Source organism: Carassius auratus, linkage group LG28B (genome assembly GCF_003368295.1).
Source record: "Carassius auratus strain Wakin linkage group LG28B, ASM336829v1, whole genome shotgun sequence".
NCBI lineage: Eukaryota > Metazoa > Chordata > Actinopteri > Cypriniformes > Cyprinidae > Carassius > Carassius auratus.
In genome coordinates, this window is record NC_039293.1 from 7,035,934 (window position 1) to 7,056,727 (window position 20,794).

The 20,794-nt window shown below is 40.5% G+C and overlaps 1 protein-coding gene across 3 annotated transcripts; it reads left to right on the forward strand.

Annotated features, from left to right (window-relative positions):
* The first annotated feature begins 1,077 nt into the window (after positions 1 to 1,077).
* On the forward strand, positions 1,078 to 19,647 carry LOC113067418 (zinc finger protein 664-like). Of its 3 annotated transcripts, XM_026239820.1 has the most exons (4): positions 1,078 to 1,268; positions 5,874 to 6,028; positions 15,347 to 15,508; positions 17,918 to 19,647. In XM_026239820.1, the coding sequence occupies exons 3-4, from the start codon at positions 15,451 to 15,453 to the stop codon at positions 19,168 to 19,170; spliced, it is 1,311 nt and encodes a 436-aa protein (XP_026095605.1). In that variant the 5' UTR covers positions 1,078 to 1,268; positions 5,874 to 6,028; positions 15,347 to 15,450; the 3' UTR covers positions 19,171 to 19,647. The 3 variants fall into 3 exon arrangements, with proteins under 3 accessions (XP_026095605.1, XP_026095606.1, XP_026095604.1); XM_026239821.1 differs by lacking the exon at positions 5,874 to 6,028; XM_026239819.1 differs by lacking the exon at positions 1,078 to 1,268 and having other exon boundaries at positions 5,099 to 6,028.
* Positions 19,648 to 20,794: the final 1,147 nt, after the last annotated feature.

The following is a 20,794-nucleotide window of genomic DNA, read 5'->3' on the forward strand; positions in this document are numbered from 1 at the left end:
GTTTTATAATTTTGTTTTAAGTTTTCTAATTTGGTCAATCAGTTCAAGCCAAAGTGGTTAATACATTATCTCAGGTGGTAAGTGTGGAAAATGGGACACCTCAGGGTAATGTTGTAAGTCCTGTTTTATTTAATATTATGATTAATGATGTGTTTGAAGGAATTCATCCAGGAATTAAAACAGCATTGTACGCAGATGATGGAGTATTGTGGAAGAGTGGAAATATACAAGTGGCAAGGCAAGTGGATGTGGCGGGGGCGGGGGGCGGTAAGTGAGGCAGAGGAGTGTCGTGCCATCCACCGAGGGCCGTCCAATGTCACCGCCAGGCACCGCGGAGGAGATCACCCAGCTGGTGGAGGGCCGAGCAGCAGTGCGTCTGGGAACCGGTGGACTTTAATTACAAAAATAAACACAAAAGAGTGCAACAGCCCCTCGCAGACGACTGTCGTGCACAAATAAAAAGCAAACATAAACCAAAGCCCAGGCCTGGTCCTCTCTCCGCGCCAATTACTGAAACAAGAGACAGGTGTTGATAGTTTCCTTGTCTCCCCCCCCCGCCCCGCCACAGTGGAATATTGCATAAGGGATGCAAAGAATTTACAATCAGAAATGTATAAAATACAAATCAAGGATCAGGTAAATTTATTATTATTATTATTATTATTATTATTATTATTATTTAGTCATTCAGCAGACACTTTTATCCAAAGCAATTTATAAATGAGGACAACAGAAGAAATCAATTGTTGTACTAAAACAACTAAAAACAGATCAAAAACTAAAAGCTAAAACTTTATAAATGCTACCTATACACATAAAAAAAATAAAGAAATTAAACAAAAAATATGACAAATGCATAAAACAAAATGTAAAAACTTGAATGAAATTAAATTTAAAAAAAATAAAGCTAAAAACTTTTCAAAATATTAAAGAACAAAAGGTATAAGAGTATAATAATGATTCTAGCATAACACCAAACCAAACACCAAAACAACAAACAGCATATATGTGTATGTACAACCAAACACACACCCACATATAATTTCAAATGATATATATTATATTAAATTAAAAATCCCGTTTTAAAATCCATGACAAATAGCGCACTGAAGAACAGAATATGCACTCCTAGACTGATATCCCTTCCCTCCAGCACAGGAGGTGGCGATATACACCTCAAATCTGTTCTACACCTCTCTAATAACCCCACAGAAGAAGAAGAAGCAGCTTTCGCAGCTGTGGAGTCCAGTCGAGTCTTCTGAGGAGAGGTGAGCAATTCACAGTTCCCTTTCGAGGGAACTTCGAACTGCGTCCTCTAGGGGGCGCTTTGGGGAACACCTCGTCGTGACCCGTGTCTGAAGCATACAATGAAAAAACACCAACTTGTTGGCCGTCGACAGCCTCCGACGTCACTACCGGCGCGACTATAAATCAGCACCGGGAGAGCACGTCATTATCTTCTTCATCTTCAACTGACTGTTTTGTTTGAAGCGTGCATCTGAAAGAACCGGTAAGGGCGATCTTTCTCTGTTTATCATGGCGACAACTAGCAAGCGTTTAGACGATGTGTGCATCCGTGTCGGCGTTATTTGACACCCGATGACACACGCGATCTTTGCGTCATTTGTTTGGGTGAAGAGCACGCACGCGATGTCTTTAAGGAGGCAATCTGCGTGCACTATGAGCGTTTTTTCAATGGAAAAAGCTCCGCTCTCGTTCGTCTCTCTTCTAAAAAAAATAAAATAAAGGCAAGCCATCTGCTTCCCGCGGTTCAGGATCTGTCCACGCTGAGGCAGGAAAGAAAATGAGCTCGTGAGAATACATATGGATCTGTCTGAATGGTTTAAAGAGGGACTTTCCCTTTCGAGATCGTAAAAAAAAAAAAAAAAAAAAAAGGGGCAGCGGACGAGAGAGAGCCTTGGGAGGATGATGTTATATCTTTAACACTTTCTCATACTGAGGTTAGTGCTCTGCTGGGTTTTTACCCAGGAAAAGCAGGAGATATTTGAGGATGGTGAAGAAGCTGAGGCTGAGCCTTCTCAATTGTCCTGCCCTGCGTATGTAGAGCTGTTGGAGGTTATTGAGCGAAAATTACCTTTTGACCATAACCCTCCAGCTCAGGTGAGCCTTTCATTTGTGCATGATCTCCATACAGAGATTAAAAAGAAATGAAAGATGCCGTTTTCTTTTTGCATCCATCGGTTTCGGCATTAAAGTAATCTGCCGACATCGAGGTGATGCGTGAAAGCGGCTAGGAGGGAATGCCCCTGTAGAAAGAGCTAAAAATTTTATAAATAATTTATAAATTTTTATATGTGAAAAATGTTTTCTTTCTGCAGGGGAAACCTCCTCTCTTATTCTCCCTCCTTGCCATCTAAGCCCCTTCAGAAAATCATCTCGCTTAAATGGCAAGGCATACGCAGTAGCAGGTCAGGCTGAGGCTTTATTACACACAATGCTGGTGCTTCAAGCATATCAGACTGATCTGCTAAGAGACCTGGATAGAGGCTGGGGCCTTTTTCTGATCAGGTAGCTGAGCTGCGCCACACCATGGATCTCTCTCCATGCTACCAAGCAGGCCGCCTCCGCCATGGGGCAGGACTATGGCGGCCATGGTGGCAGCGGAGAGACATCTGTGGATGAACAGACATCGGGAGGAAAGAAAATGCTTTCTGCCCGATGCTCAGGTTTCGCCTTCTGAACTTTTCGGTATTTCCGTTGAGGCGGCGATTTGAAAAGTTCAGGGAGACGAAGGCGCGCTCTGCTGCTTTCAGATCCTTCGTCCCACGAAGGTCCAGGTCTGAGCCCAAACAACATAGGGGTCCTGGCCTGACTCGATCTGAGGATCAAAGATGGGCACAGAAGGCTAGTGTCGCAACTCACGCTCCTCCCCCACCTGCGGGCAGGGGTTAGAGGAATCGTGGGTCACGAGGAGGTAAGCAGAACCTAAGAGGTATGATCTAGACGAGGCAGCGTTCTCGTCCAAATCAGAATGATACCGAGGTATCTACTAAAAGAAAAGACAAACGCGTATATGCGTTAATCGACTTCGAAAGGTTAACTTCTGCTTTTATACTCCCCTTCCTAATTCCCCTGTATCCACCAGCTCTCCACCTGATCGAGGTTAGGTGGAAACCTCTCGCATAACAGTCTCCTATGCTGGACCTATAATATTTTTTTTTTTATGGTTCTATGTCCATAGCAACCAACCTGAAACTGATGGTCCAGGTTAAAAGGAGGTACCCCTTGAGCGGGGCTCCGGCGTAGGAGGGTGAGTGAGTACATGTAACCCTCTCTGTATATACTTATGTGTATTTAATTGCTGGTGTTTACTAAACATTCGTCAGCAGCAGCCATCCGGCTTCATGTTCCGGTATTAGGCGGCTGAGATCACAGGCTTCTGAGGGAGCCTCCTTGATCATCAGGCCTGGCACAGCACTGCAGGGAATTTCATGGATGTCTGGCCAGGTCACCCCGAGGGGTCTCCTGGCCGCTTAGGGGTGCTGTCGTATCTACCGGGAAGTGGAGGTGGCAGTTACAGAAGTCTTCTTGTATATGCTGCCTCAGGTGATGCTCCCCTCACCCGAGGTTTGTAAAATTGAGCTTGCCTCTCCCGTGAGATTCAGCTCCTCTACGATGCTTAGGAACCTTTAAGTACACACGCTAAGCTTTGTGTACTTTCTCAAAACCACATGGTGGTCAGTGTGTATGTGAACACACTTTCTAAAAATCCACAAGTGGTAAGTTTGCATGCAAGACTCTGCAAACTTTCTGAAATCTTGTACGATGAGGGGTAACGCTTCGTTCCCTTTCCTGAGATGATTAGACCTTGGTTCCTTGGGCTCCATTCAGCCAGTGTGTATTTGTTTATACACCTCAAGCATCGCTTTTCTCAACATGAGGGGCTATTGATTCTCGTGGTAATTTAGCAGCGCTCCCCTTTTTCCAAAAAATGGGTCACCTATGAGTGCGCTACTCTGAGCTCGGAGTTCTCCTCTCGTACGAGACGGAGTTCTCTGTTTTTTTCCCAGAGCGCTCCAGTATTGTTTCCATAGACCGAGTTGATGACTCTCAATCATACTGTTTTAAGATGCAACATTCCATCTATGAGCTGCTCTATCAGAGTGCCACGAGAGCCCCTCCTTAGAACAGTATTTGAAAATCCATGCTATGGTAAGTGTGCACGTGTAGTCTTTGCACATTTTCTGAAATCCACACTGTGGTAAGTTTGCACGCTAGTATTCTGCATTCTTTCTAAAATCCTATATGGTGAGGGCTTCGCGCGGTTGCTTCGTGCCCTTTCTTGAGTTGGTAAAAGCCCCGTTCATCTTGGGCGCCACTCCACCTATGTATCCTCGGATACCTATCTAAACAGGGTGTTGCTACTAGAGAACTGTTGAGACAGCTCTTTCAGCAAGCTTATGCGTAAGCTAGCGGTAGCCCCTGTGTGACAGGCAAGAATTGGTAAAAATGCTAGGTTCTTAGCCGTATCCCTTTAAAGGAATCTTTCCTGATTCCAAGCCTTCAGCTCTACCCAGGGCCGAGGCCCTAACAATTAAGTTGGGTATGTAGCTTAGGCCTTTTGGCCATAAGGGGTACTGTCACAGACAGCCGTCTAAACGTCCCAGGGGCAACTCCCATAGTAATGGTAGAGTTGGTACTTAGTGCTCGCCATGATTCTGGCCTGCATTCCCCTCAGCATGGCGGCGTGGGTATACTGTTCCCCAAAGCGCCCCCTAGAGGACGCAGTTCGAAGTTCCCTCGAAAGGGAACGGTCTCAGGTTACGTATGTAACCATAGTTCCCTGAGTAGGGAACGAGACACTGCGTCCTCTAGCTCTCTGCCATGCTTCGGACGCAAGCTTCAGACGAAGAAGATAATGACGTGCTCTCCCGGTGCTGATTTATAGTCGCGCCGGTAGTGACGTCGGAGGCTGTCGACGGCCAACAAGTTGGTGTTTTTTCATTGTATGCTTCAGACACGGGTCACGACGAGGTGTTCCCCAAAGCGCCCCCTAGAGGACGCAGTGTCTCGTTCCCTACTCAGGGAACTATGGTTACATACGTAACCTGAGACCGTTTTTCATTGTTTAGAAAAGTGTAACGGAGGCAGAACAATTGTTTTGGTCACTGTTGTTTTTTATTTTTTATTTTGTAATCTGTATTAACAATAGATTTTTTTTTTTTAGTATTGCAGTAAATAGGAAAGTATTGGCAAAATGTCATTTAACTCGTTTAATCCCATTTTTTTCCAGACATGAAAATATCACAATAATGTAACATTAATAACCCTTTGAAATAATCAATAATTATTAATGGTCGGTCACAGTAGTGACCGGTGGGGAAATGGGTGTACTGAATGAACACCTTTCTTCAGTCATAGACAGATATCTCAGACCAGCTATTTGATCACATTCATTAAAAGCTCTTATACAATATTGACAGGAATAGTGAGATAAAATACAACCAACAACATATATCAGAATGGTTTTTGTAACATGTATCATCAAGTATTCATATAGTGCTACCAGCATCACAACATCAATAGTGTAATTTATTTGCAGTGGCGGCTCCAGACAATTGTGATTGGGGGGGCAATGGGGGATCCTGGTCATTTCAAAGGGGGTCTCATGAAAACCAACAAAAAATAAAGTGGACACGGCTAATAACTGCATATTACTGCTTCTAAACAACAAAAACAACACAGCATATCAACTACTTTGTTTTTAATTAATTAATCATTTGCAGTTTACAAACAATATGCCCAAACTTTAAAGGGTTGGCGTTTTAAACGGTTCATGTCTCCAATATGCATTAATCCACAAATGACTTAAGCAGATAACTTTTTAACCGTGGCTGACTCCCTCTGAACAGGGCCGTGCAGAGACCTTTGGAGGGGCAGGTGCTCAAAGTATAAACGGGGCACAGATGCTAGTGGCTGTAACCATTTACCCTCCTTGTTAGTGCGTCCGCCTCCCATGCCGGAGACCCGGGTTCGAGCCCCGCGAGGAGCGTCAGAGAGGACCCGGGTGAGAGGGCTTACACATGGAACAAGGCTTTAAATGGCGCTGGTCAAACTATCAATACAGCAATATATTGTGATGCATTCCTTGCTGATTCACATATAGATATGGATGGTTATGTATTGATACAGCAGCAAATGCTTTGATGCAGTTTTGAAAAAGACACAATAGAGAAGACAATTTTAAGTTTAAAATAATAATAGCTCTGGGATTAGAAACTGAAATGTCTTAAATTGTCCCAACCTGATGGCATTTTCCTCTCTGTTCTACAGAATAATTAAGAACAGCGGTTTTAGTAAAAACTGTAGAAAACACTTGTGCCTCTTTCTCACCAGCCTCTGTCTCCTGGCTTGCTGTTACCTGCTCTCTTTCTGTCACTTGTGCCTCTACATTTCCCTCTTTATCTTCCTCTATCTCCATCTCCTCATCTGATATTAGTTTCCACTCTCTGTCCATCTAGGAACAAGACTCAATTTACTATTTCAGCATTATTCTATTATTTTAACCATCACTTCTACTCTTGCACCTAATCAATAAGTCCACCTTAAATATTGATACAAAACATTAAAAAACTGATACACTGGAATATAGTGATTAATATTATTATTACTGTTATAGTTGTTGTTGTCTAAAATTGAACACCTTTGCGATGTTAACAAATGACAGGCTACATTTGTTATTCATATCCTTCACACTGCACTTTGATGTCAGGTATATTATGCAGTTTTTATTGACATTGATATTTTTTCATTTATTTCCAGAGAGATATTATTGAGTTTACAGGCTAGTGGTCTTAAGTGGTCTTGCTGTCTGTTGCTATTGTAGAAAAAAAATATTTGCGTCACATTTAAAATATAATTATATTTTAATTAATTTCTGAATTGTTTTTATTTTTATAATGATACTTCAGAGAATGAGAAAATCTGAATAAGTCTTACCAGTATTTTGATAATTATTTTTTAGGCACTCAAGGTGTTAAAAAATAAATAAGTACTGCAATATAATAAAAGTTTAGTCAAATAGCATAAAAAAGACCAGACCCCTCGATGCCTGTGAAACATTTCTTCCTCAAACAGCTAGTGTTACTTCTACACTACAGGCTACACACAACAATATAAACAATATATCTGCATGTTCTCACATCACATCATTCTTGTAAAATAATAATGAGTAAATACACATCAAAATCACTTCGCTGAGAATGAAACACCACTTGAAATGAAAATATCCTCTAACAATTAAAACATGCGCGTGCTGCGTGAGGAATCGTCCCGGTCAGGTGAGGTCATCGTCAGGTGAACAGTCATCATGTTGGTAATTGTAATTATGGCTAAATTATTATTAATAAATTGTGCTAATATTATGATTGGGCGTGGGCAGGCATTCACAAAAGGGAATGTTATTACAATAAAAATGGGAGGACATTTTTCTTTGACAAAAGGGCACTTAAGGGGCAAAGGAGCAGGTGCTCAAGTGAACCGGTTCTTTCGGACAGTTCGATCAAATAAACCGTTTGAAGAAAAAGCTGAGCTCAACATAATGGCGTCATTGGTGATGATTGCCCTTGATTCAAGCCTTCGGTTTACCCGCGCTCATAACATTAGCACAGAATCAGTTCAGAATCAATCATCAAAAGAATCGGTTCGGTGCTTATTTGTAACATTTGAACTTTAAATCAGTGCAGTATTTCATCATGTTTTAACAGAGATCAGGTGCTCAAACACACTGCTCCTCACGCGAGTGATGTCATCGAAGGGGAAACATTCGGTTTCCTGGAGAACACACACGCCTGAGCTATAAATCAGAGAGAAGACGCACACGATTCCCTCGAAAACACATCTGTACAGAAATCACAAAAAAAGTTCAAACGTTAATTCAAAACAGATCTGTTGGTGTTTAGTGGGTAATTTAGAATAAAGCAGCAGTGTATTCGACAAAGCAAGGTTAACCTGTTTAATCCTTTTTTTTTTCCAGGACATGAAAATATCCAAATAGGAAATAATCAAATTATTATTTTTTAAATTGTACTGGATTAACACATTTCTGCTGTAATAAACATATTTTATATATCTCAGCTATTTTACACAGTTTGATCAACATCAATATTTTTAGGGATGCACGATCATGATTTTTCATGGCCAACTCCGATACAGATTTCAGTTTTTTTTTCTTTAAGCAACAAACAAGAAAGAAGGAAAGTGTGCATAAACAAGATGTTTATTTGGTGTTTAATTGGCTAAACTGAATTTTGACTATTGAAAACAATAACTGTAACCATCTGAAATGAACGGCAGTAACTGCACAGTAAGACTACATTCAGTCCAAACACAGATGATACAGACATCAGACTTTAGCTTCTGTTTCTGAATTGTGTTGAAACTACAGAGAACTGGCCTTAAATAAAAGATTAACTGTAATCATGTGACATTAAACTCAATAACTGCACAGTTCTACAATCCACACAACACAATCAACACACAGTCAATAAGAGGTTTCTTAATCAGCATTCAGTGTTTGTTTTAGTTTTTACATTTGGTTTTAAATTAAAAAAGGTCTTTACCAGTGAGACTAAATAAAAGTATGCTATATCAATACATTATTCCAAAATGTTCAAATGAAATGTTGGTGTGAATAAAACAAAGATGCAGCGTTTCATTCATCCAATAAAAAAAAATTAGGGTAATGATTCACATCTATAATTTTTTTTTTTACTTGAGCCAATGAAATATAAATAACTATTGTCTCAAGTAAAAGAAATGTACATATAGACGTGAATCATTACTCTAAAATGTTTTAATTGGATGAATGAAACACTGTTTCTCAGTGTGCTACAGCAGGTGATTTTTAAATCAAATTAAGTCGATGTAATTTTAAGGTAAAAAAAAAAAAAAAGAAAAAAAAAGACAGGTCATGGTTTATGGCTGGTCAACCAGTGCATCCCTAAATATTGTAACTTTATTTGGAACATTTGAACTTCAATTCAGTCACTGCAACATGTTCGTGTAATTTGGATTTATATAGTAGACCTACGTTCACTGTTATCCCAGCGGTCACTATTGTGACCATCAGCATGTTTACTCATTATGTGACCACACGCAAACAAAACTGAATGACTGTGAATGCATATCTGCTCTTATCATCTGATCGTGGGTGTATCTCTCTATTAGTTTTATTGGATCTTAGTGCTGCGTTTGACACAATTGACCACAACATTCTTTTGCATAGACTTGAACACTTTGTTGGCATCAGTGGAAGTGCATTAGCATGGTTTAAATCGTACTTATATGACCGCCATCAGTTCGTAGCAGTGAATGAAGATGTATCATATCGATCACAAGTGCAGTATGGAGTACCTCAAGGCTCAGTTCTAGGGCCGCTACTCTTCACGCTTTATATGTTACCCTTGGGAGATATCATCAGGAAACATGGTGTTAGCTTTCACTGTTATGCTGATGATACGCAGCTCTATATTTCCTCGCAGCCCGGTGAAACACACCAATTTGAAAAACTAATGGAATGCATAGTCAATATAAAAAATTGGATGACGAGTAATTTCTTACTGCTAAATTCAGAAAAAACAGAGGTGTTAATCATAGGGCCTAAAAACTCTACTTGTAATAACCTAGAACACTGTCTAAGACTTGATGGTTGCTCTGTCAATTCTTCGTCATCAGTTAGGAACCTAGGTGTGCTACTTGATCGCAATCTTTCCTTAGAAAGCCACGTTTCTAGCATTTGTAAAACTGCATTTTTCCATCTCAAAAATATATCTAAATTACGGCCTATGCTCTCAATGTCAAATGCAGAAATGTTAATCCATGCATTTATGACTTCAAGGTTAGACTATTGTAATGCTTTATTGGGTGGTTGTTCTGCACGCTTGGTAAACAAACTACAGCTAGTCCAAAATGCAGCAGCAAGAGTTCTTACTAGAACCAGGAAGTATGACCATATTAGCCCGGTCCTGTCCACACTGCACTGGCTCCCTATCAAACATCGTATAGATTTTAAAATATTGCTTATTACTTATAAAGCCCTGAATGGTTTAGCACCTCAGTATTTGAATGAGCTCCTTTTACATTATACTCCTCTACGTCCGCTACGTTCTCAAAACTCAGGCAATTTGATAATACCTAGAATATCAAAATCAACTGCGGGCGGCAGATCCTTTTCCTATTTGGCGCCTAAACTCTGGAATAACCTACCTAACATTGTTCGGGAGGCAGACACACTCTTGCAGTTTAAATCTAGATTAAAGACCCATCTCTTTAACCTGGCATACACATAACATACTAATATGCTTTTAATATCCAAATCCGTTAAAGGATTTTTAGGCTGCATTAATTAGGGAAACCGGAACCGGAAACACTTCACATAACACCGTACTTTCTACATCATTAGAAGAATGGCATCTACGCTAATATTTGTCTGTTTCTCTCTTGTTCCGAGGTCACCGTGGCCACCAGATCCAGTCTGTGTCCAGATCAGAGGGTCACTGCAGTCACCCGGATCCAGTACGTATCCAGACCAGATGGTGGATCAGCACCTAGAAAGGACCTCTACTGCCCTGAAAGACAGCGGAGACCAGGACAACTAGAGCCCCAGATACAGATCCCCTGTAAAGACCTTGTCTCAGAGGAGCACCAGGACAAGACCACAGGAAACAGATGATTCTTCTGCACAATCTGACTTTGCTGCAGTCTGGAATTGAACTACTGGTTTCGTCTGGTCAGAGGAGAACTGGCCCCCCAACTGAGCCTGGTTTCTCCCAAGGTTTTTTTCTCCATTCTGTCACCGATGGAGTTTCGGTTCCTTGCCGCTGTCGCCTCTGGCTTGCTTAGTTGGGGTCACTTCATCTACAGCGATATCGTTGACTTGATTGCAAATTAAAACAGACACTATTTCAACTGAACAGAGATGACATCAATGAATTCAATGATGAACTGCCTTTAACTATCATTTTGCATTATTGAGACACTGTTTTCCAAATGAATGTTGTTCAGTGCTTTGGCGCAATGTATTTTGTTTAAAGCACTATATAAATAAAGGTGATTGATTGATTGATTGATATATTAATACTTCACACCCTAAAGATCATGTGGACCAAAAATCTGTCATATCTTGATGTTAACATACTTTGCCAAAAGCAGAACGAAACCATGGGAATCCTGTCAGATTGTGAGTGTGTACAGGTCGGCCGATCTGGTTTCATCTGTTAAAGTTAACCTTTTCCAATAACAATGGAGGTCACAGACAGTCCGTGATCTTTCACATGAAGATGAAGTCAGGCTTTAGCTAGCGTTAGTGAAGCGGTCAGGCCCACATACAAACATCACAGTGTTGACTAACAGAGAAAGGTGCTGTAGTATATAATATAGTGTTTAATAACTGATAAACTGTAGAAACAGTGCGCGCAACAATCCGAAGACTTTTTAATCTACAAATCACCATCATTTACCATTGATTTACTGTAATAACTTGCACCATATTGTATTGTCGCAGAAATGTGGATATTTGTATCTAATTTCATTATTTTGTTAATGTAGACATGCATTAAATATATTAAGCTATAGGAGTAATATAATTACAGTAATTTGTGATTAGGCTAAGATGAAACATGTGTGTGTATATATATATATATATATATATATATATATATATACACACACACACATACATACATACTGTATATATCATTTCTGCCCCCCTCACTTCTGAGAAGATGGCTACGCCCCTTTACCAAAGTATAGGGAAAGTATAGATTCCATACTTGGGGAGAGATGAACTAAGAGATTCAAAGTAAAGGTGATTTCTTGGCCTGGATTCTGAGAATTTAAAACAATGACTTCTGTTTTGTCGGAGTTCAGAAAAAGAAAATTATTGGAAAGGCAAGCTTTCACATTCTCAAGAAATGCTGTTAAGTTGCCTAGAGAACTATTATTTTTCCTAGATACAGGCATGTAGATTTGTATATCATCTGCATAGCAGCGATATACAAAATGAAAATATCCTCTAACAATTAAAACATGCGCGTGCGGCGTGAGGAATCGTCCTGATATACCCGCGGCCGCGAGACACTGTTTCAGAAGGACCCTTTACAATGTTGCACTTCTGCAGCGACTCCGAGGCGTGCTGAGGGTAAACTCAGCAGTGCTCTGGTGTTACGTTATAACGCCTGTTTCACACATGTCCAGCTGCTGTGCGTATTAACGGATTCCAACTGCGCGAGGTTGAGGTGCGTCAGTGTGTTCCAAGAGCGGTGCTCTGCAGCAGTTGTTGTCTATTTTTGCTGTGCTGCAGGCACTGAATTAAAGTGAAAACGCATTGTTCGCGGGAAAAATTTACATGGATTGACATGGAAACGCAGTCACATGGGATTTTGGCTAGGTTTAAAACAAGAACAAGAGCACTTCCAGATAAACAAGGAAAACAGTATATATGTTCACTTTTATGGAAGCAGAAAAACAAAGTTCATTAAGACCCGTGGGATTGCTTGTGATAAAGATTTAAATGCAAAATGCACTAGACTGTTTCTGTCTGTGGTGTTTTAATTTTAAATATTTTAACAAGACAAGTAGGCTAATTATTGTGTTTAAATGTTTTTCCGCTTGCTTGAGCAGCTTATTACACAAACCTAGAAGTAAAAGGCATGAATAATGCGTTGTTTATATTTATTGAGTTTAAACTAATGTCTATATGAAAGATTGTCACTGTTCTGTGATAAAAGACTTACAATATGAAATCAAAACAATGAACAGACCGGGATCAGTAGCAGACTGCAAACACGTCCTGGGTGAAAGCACAATGAGTCTGTGCTGCGGACTGCATATGCACTGCAGGCAAATTATGCATATACATATAATAGTGCTGTTGGACTAAAATTGTCGCCAAAGGCGGCAACACGAGCAATTTGCTCCAGCACATTAGCCGCAAGCACATCTTGGAATATCAACCAGCAGAAAATGCATTAAAATGCATTGTACACCTGATTATGCATGAAAAAAAAACAAAAAAAAAACTCATAAACCGGAAAACCGGTATAATCAGTTTTCTGCTCTGGACACGAAGAGTGCCACGGACACTCTTTGCTCCACTTTAACATCTTGCTTGGACAACTTTTGTTGTCTAGACCAGCACGCCTTGCCCCGTCTGCCCCCTGGCTGTCCGAGGTTCTCTGTGAACATCGCTCTAAACTCAGGGCTGCAGAGAGGAAATGGCAGAAATCAAAAAACTCTACTGACCTCAGTCTGTATCAATCTCTCCTCTCTTCCTTCTCTGCAAATGTCTTCACGGCTAAAACAGCGGACACTCTTCAAAACTTTCTCTTCTCTTCTTAATCCGCCACCACCACCTCCTCCATCGACTCTTACAGCGGATGACTTTGCAGTTTTCTTCACAAATAAGACAAGATCCATCAGTGACCAATTCTCCACAAAGCAGACTGAGGACAACTCTTTATCCTCCTTCTCCCCACTCTCAGAGATGGACGTCTCCAAAATTAACATTATCAACTCCTCTCTTCACTCTTGAACATTTCCCTTAGCATTCAAGCAGGCTCGGGTAATCCCACTGCTAAAGAAACCATCTCTAAATCCAGCGCTTCTTGAAAACTACAGACCGGTATCCCTTCTTCCATTCATTGCTAAGACACTTGAGTGAGCTGTGTTCAACCAGTTCTCTATGTTCCTTGGACAGAACAACCTCCTGGACAGCAACCAATCTGACTTCAAAAGTGGCCACTCAACTGAGACTGCTCTGCTCTCGGTTACTGAAGCCCTGCGACTAGCAAGAGCAGCTTCAAAATCCTCGGTACTCATCTTACTGGACCGGTCTGCTGCTTTTGACACCGTTAATCACCAGATTCTCCTGTACACCCTCAGAGAGATGGGTCTCTGGAACTGCTCTCCTGTGGGTTAAGTCCTACCTCTCTGACAGATCCTTCAGTGTGTCTTGGAGGGGTGATGTTTCTAAGTCACACCACCTTGCTACTGGGGTTCCTCAAGGCTCAGTACTTGGACCACTTCTCTTCTCCATCTACATGACATCTTTAGGATCTGTCATTCAGAAGCATGGCTTTTCTTATCACTGCTACGCTGATGACACCCAACTCTACTTCTCATTCCAGCCAGATGACCCGACGGTAGCTGCTCGCATTTCAGCCTGTCTAAATGACATTTCTAGCTGGATGAATGACCATCACCTTCAGCTTAACCTTACGAAGACAGAACTCCTGGTGATTCCAGCTAACCCATTGCTTCATCACAGCTTCTCTATTCAGCTGGGTTCATCAACCATAACTCCTTCGAGGACAGCCAGAAACCTAGGAGTTGTGATGGATCATCAGTTAACCTTCACAGACCACATTGCTACAATGACCCGGTCCTGCAGATTTGCCTTATACAACATTAGGAAGATTAGACCCTTCCTGTCAGAGCAAGTCACCTAACTTCTTGTCCAAGCTCTTGTTCTCTCCAGACTGGACTATTGTAATGCTCTCCTGGCTCTTCCTGCATGTACTGTCAAGCCTCTGCAAATGATCCAGAATGCAGCAGCGAGGGCTGTCTTCAATGAGCCAAAAAAACTCATGTTACTCCTCTCCTCATCAGGTTACACTGGCTACCAGTAGCCGCTCACAGCAATTTCAAGGTACTGATGCTTTCCTACAAGATGACCACTGGCACGGCACCAACTTACCTAAACTCACTGGTTAAATCCTATGTGTCCTCCAGAAGTTTGCGCTCTGCAAGTGAACGACGCCTTGTGGTGCCATCCCAAAGAAGTTCAGAATCACTCTCACGGACCTTTTCCTGGACTGTGCCCAGCTGGTGGAATGACATTTATCCTGCTTGAATTAATTCTAAGAAACGCACATAACTTCATAAGTAGGCCTACTTAATTTTCATCAAATATTTTAACTAGTGTTTTTCTTAAATTTTTCCCGACTGCAGCCCTCAAATGTAACACATTGGTGAGGCAAAGCTGACAGCTATTTGTGAAAATGTGAAGATGTGAGCGCACTCTGTCGCGGATGTAATCCGATCCTTCCGATGGGTAAATATCCGCAAGGCTGCGGGGTCCTGATGGCATCCCAGGCCGTGTGCTCGAGCACATTCCATCTAGCTGCTGTTTTCACAGACACATTCATTCTTACTGTTATTTAGAAATACATAGAGTATGTGCACTAGCACTCGCGAGAGCAGTGTTACTGATCGAGCAGTTTAAACTGATGTGCTCTACACTATTTTAATATAGTGATTTAATGATTTACAAAGAGAACACACTTCTAGATTTCTTGTTGATTATGGCAAATCTTCTTCCACACAGAAATTCAGCTGGAATATTCCAATCCATTTACAAGTGAAGACGAGCATCAAAGCTTCAGGAATAAATCTGTAAAGACTGAGTTTATTAAAGAGGAAAGAGAGGAGATGGAAGATCCAGAACCCTGCAGAATCAAACACACTGAAGATACTGAAGAGCTAACAGGTTGGTATTTATTCTTCATTCATAATACTGATGGTTAAACACTTTCAAGTAGTTTTATATGGGTTTTATATGAAAATGTACATCTAAGGGTTTCAGAATTGGTTGTGTAACAAACCATTACCTATAAAAAAAATGTCCTTGTTCAAAATTATTTTTTATTTTCCTGAATGATTTTTTGGGCAGTTTTTGTCATTTTCAGGCCTCGTACATTAACAAACTCCTCCTACTGTTTTAATCAGATCATCTTTAGATTTGCTGTGCAATGTGAAATTGAGTTTTCGTCGAAAGGCTTGTCCCTGGCGTCCTGACAACCTTTGTTTTGCAATGTCTGATCTGCCCCAAACCTCACACGTTTCATTGGTGTTATGTCCTGAACACATACCCATGCCCAAATTCAGTTGAACTCATAGCACATAGAAATATATTTAAAAAGCATCAACAAGTGTTAAATAGGCTGGCAACATGTTAGAAACATGTTCAAATATGCTAGCAACACATAGCTCAGTGCTAAAGCATGCTATTAACCCCATCAAACAGGAAGTTGTTGTAACACATACATACAATGTCCAATATGTCTCAAACTTCACATATTTGATTAGAGTCCTAGCCTGAAGATATCTCAACGCTCATACTCGTTTATGGTTATGGCACCACCTACTGGCAATAGGATGTGACATTTAACACTGTGATGCACTATTAGCAACACAGTAAAATATGCCATTGTGTGCTAAACATGCTAGCAACATTTACTAAATGCTGTTAATACTATGAAAGAGGAAGTTGTTGTAATTCATGCATATAATGTCCAGTTTTTTCCAAACTTCACGTTTGATAAGAGTCCTGGCTTGTAAACAAAATTTAATTTAGCTTTTTCAAAGCTTAATCTCATGGCCCTAACAGAGACCTGGATCAAACCAGAGGACACTGCTAAACCTGCAGCACTCTCCAATAATTTCTCATTTTCTACGCGAACACTGTTCTAAGCTTAGAGCTGCTGAAACGCTGTGGCGCAAATCCAAAAATACTACTGACCTTAATGTGTATCACTCACTCCTATTTTCCTTCTCTGCTAATGTCTCCACTGCTAAAATGAAATCCTACCATAAGAAAAAAATTTACAATACATCTAACTCTCGCATGCTTTTTAAAACATTTTCCTCACTTTGTGTCCAAATCTTCAGTACTTATCCTGCTTGATCTGTCCACTGCTTTTGACACCGTTTACCACCAGATCCTCCTATTAACCCTACTGGCAAAGGGCATCTCAGGAACCACACTCTAGTGGTTTGAGTCTTACCTATCAGATAGGTCCTTCAAAGTATCTTGGAGAGGTGAGGTGTCCAAATCACAACATCTAACTACTGGGGTGCCTCAGGGCTCTGTTCTTGGACCACTTCTCTTCTCTGTCTACATGGCATCATTAGGTTCTGTCATTCAGAAACATGGCTATGCTGATGACACTCAACTCTACCTCTCATTCCATCCTGATGATCCGACGGTAGCTATTCGCATCTCAGCTTGTCTAACAGACATTTCTTCCTGGATGATGGACCATCACTTTCAACTCAACCTTGCCAAGACAGAACTGCTTGTGATTCCAGCAAACCCATCGTTTCATCACAATTTCACCATCAAGTTAGGCACATCAACCATAACTCCTTCAAAAACAGCCAGTAGCCTTGGAGTTATGATTGATGATTAGCTGACTTTCTCAGACCACATTGCTAAAACTGTCCGATCCTGCAGATTTGCTTTATTCAACATCAAGAAGATCAAGCCCTTTCTTTCGGAACATGCTGCACAACTCCTTGTTCAAGCTCTTGTTCTGTCCAGGCTGGACTATTGCAATGCCCTCTTGGCAGGTCTTTCAGCCAATTCTATCAAACCTTTACAATTAATTCAGAACGCGGCAGCAAGATTAATATTTAATGAGCCAAAAAGATTACATGTCACACCTCTGTTTATCAATCTGCACTGGCTTCCTGGCTGCACTTGATGTTTGCCTAAAAAACTACCACTGGCTCTGCACCCATTTACCTAAATTTGTTACTTCAGACTTATGTGCCCTCTAGAAGCTTGCATTCTGCAAGTAAACTATTGTGTGTGTGTGTGTGTGTAAAGGCCTCTAACACAAGCTTGTTCTATTCTTTTTTTTTTGATTCTATCGGTTTTCTTTTTATTTATTTATTTTATTTAAAAGTCCATGCTACGTGTACTGTGTTAACCTGACTTAGACTTGTTATAGCACTTATGTCGCTCTTTTTGTTGTTTTTGATTGCTTCCAATGTCCTCATTTTTAAGTCGCTTTGGATAAAAGCATCTGCTAAATGACTAAATGTACATGTTAACATTTACATACCAATATTTTTTGAGTTACTGACAAATTGACTGTTTTTGCATTTATTTTAGAGTTGATTGAAGAAAATGAGCAAAATGAAGATTTGAGTGAAGTTGAAGAGAAAAATAACTTTAAAAATGGAGAAAAAACTATTTTTTTAAAGAAAACAAGAGCCAAGAGATATTTCACCTGCACTCAGTGTGGAAAGAGATTGACATCGAAATATAATCTTAATGTTCACATGAGAATTCATACAGAAGAGAAACCATTCACTTGTGACCAGTGTGGAAAGCGTTTCAAACACTTAGCAAACCTTAAGGATCACTTGAACATCCACACTAGAGAGAAGCTGTACACATGTGATCAATGTGGAAAAACATTTTTGTGGGCTTCAGTCCTGAAAACACACCTAAGAGTTCATACAAAGGAGAAACCACATTCATGTCATTTGTGTGGAAAGAGTTTTTCATATCTACACCATTTTAAAGAACATCAGAAAATACATACTGGTGTGAGAGATTACATGTGCTTTGAGTGTGAGAAGACTTTTACTTCAGCGGGCGGTTTAAAACATCACCAGAGGATGCACACTGGAGAGAAACCTTACAAGTGTTCACACTGTGGCAAGAGATTCAGTCGGACAGGACACCTGAAAATACATGAGAGGATTCACACTGGAGAGAAACCTTACAAGTGTTCACACTGTGACAAGAGATTCAATGATTCAGGAGACTTAAAAACACATGAGAGGATTCACACTGGAGTGAAACCTTACACATGTTCACACTGTGACAAGATATTCAATAATTCAGGAGACTTAAAAACACATGAGAGAATTCATACTGGAGAGAAACCATACAAGTGTTCACACTGTGACAAGAGATTCAGTATGTCATCAAATCTGAAAACACATGAGAGGATCCACACTGGAGAGAAACCTCACAAGTGTTCACACTGTGACAAGACATTCAATCAGTCAGCAAATCTGAAAACACATGAGAGGATTCACACTGGAGAGAAACCTTACAAGTGTTCACACTGTGACAAGAGATTCAGTATGTCATCAAATCTGAAAACACATGAGAGGATCCACACTGGAGAGAAACCTCACAAGTGTTCACACTGTGATATGAGATTCAGTCAGTCAGGACATCTAAAAACACATGAGAGGATTCACACCGGAGAGAAACCATATCACTGCACTGCACATGGGAAGGGTTTTAATCAATCTTCTTCTCTACACAGTCATACAAAAACATTCACAGTAAGTAGAACATCTTTAGATCCAGCACTTTCAGATCTGATTCACGTCATCACCAAATGAGACAATAATGCATCAAGCAGTAAAATATCTGGATAAATCTGTCATTAAAAGTGACATGACAAAGAAGCATTATCTATGTCACGATCATTAGCTGGAGAACTCATAAACTCCAATAGAGGACACTCCACTCAGGACTGAGGCATTTTGGTTTCCATCCCCTTTTTCGAACTCCATTTCCCATCCTGCCTTATTCCTGGGACTGATTGCACACACACACACATATAATCAGAACAATCACACTCAGTCTTGGCAAAGTCTTGTTTAGCCTTTTCTAGCATTATCGAGCGCTTTACCTGTGTTTGTTCTTCCCATGTCTGATTTTGGATTGTGTATACTGCCTTGGATTCTCTGCCGCCTTCCTCGAACTCTTGCTTGTTAACGTTTCTGTATTTGGATATATCCCTGAAATACTTGATGCTGTTCTCCATTCTCTGCCTGTATAACCATTCTCTTATAAAATACACTGCATATGGTTCAGAACGTCTCTGACTGTCATTGTAACAATCTACACATTTCACAGTGAATAACGTCTTCATAACCAACTGTGCGATTCAGATCATCTCAAAGATGGAGTTCCTTCATAAAGAACAATGTCAAAAAGTTATATTTCATTCCGCTTTATCATTTAAAGGATATTATTGTGCTTTTTTACATGACAGCCAGCCATAATTTCTGACAGTATTTTTTTTTATATACGTTTACTCACCAGACAGGTTTTTTTTAATCATAGAACTTTAGTATTTAGAATTCAAACTTGATAACCATGTTTCAATGCATATTAGTCATTTTATCTGAGCTTAGGAACGGTAGTGGTGCTTTTTTGGTCAATCGCTGTTTCTGTAAAAATTTAAATTGGGGAATAGAAACTAACAAATAATGATAATAATGATACGAATTCTACTTATAAAGTCAAGTCACCTTTATTTGTATAGCACTTTAAACAAAATACATTGCGTCAAAGCAACTGAACAGCATTCATTAGGAAAACAGTGTGTCAATCCAAAATGACAGTTGAAGGCAGTTCATCATTGAATTCAGTGATGTCATCTCTGTTCAGTTTAAATAGTGTCTGTGCATTTATTTGCAATCAAGTCAATGATATCGCTGTAGATGAAGTGACTCCAACTAAACAAGCCAGAGGCGACAGCGGCAAGGAACCGAAACTCCATCGGTGACAGAATGGATAAAAAAAACCTTGGGAGAAACCAGGCTCAGTTGGGGGTCAGTTCTCCTCTGACCAGACGAAACCAGTAGTTCAATTCCAGACTGCAGCAAAGTCAGATTGTGCAGAAGAATCATCTGTTTCCTGTGGTCTTGTCCTGGTGCTCCTCTGAGACAAGGTCTTTACAGGGGATCTGTATCTGGGGCTCTAGTTGTCCTGGTCTCCGCTGTCTTTCAGGGCAGTAGAGGTCCTTTCTAGGTGCTGATCCACCATCTGGTCTGGATACGTACTGGATCCGGGTGACTGCAGTGACCCCCTGATCTGGACACAGACTGGATCTGGTGGCTACGGTGACCACAGAATAAGAGAGAAACAGACTAATATTAGCATAGATGCCATTCTTCTAATGATTTAACAAGTACATTGGGTGTTATGTGAAGTGTTTCCGGTTCAACTAATTAA

Coding starts and splice junctions, on each gene's coding strand:
- LOC113067418 (XM_026239820.1), top strand. CDS start 15,451: ATGGAAGATCCAGAACCCTGCAGAATCAAACACACTGAAGATACTGAA. Junction 15,509..17,917: donor AGATACTGAAGAGCTAACAG/GTTGGTATTTAT, acceptor CATTTATTTTAG/AGTTGATTGAAGAAAATGAG.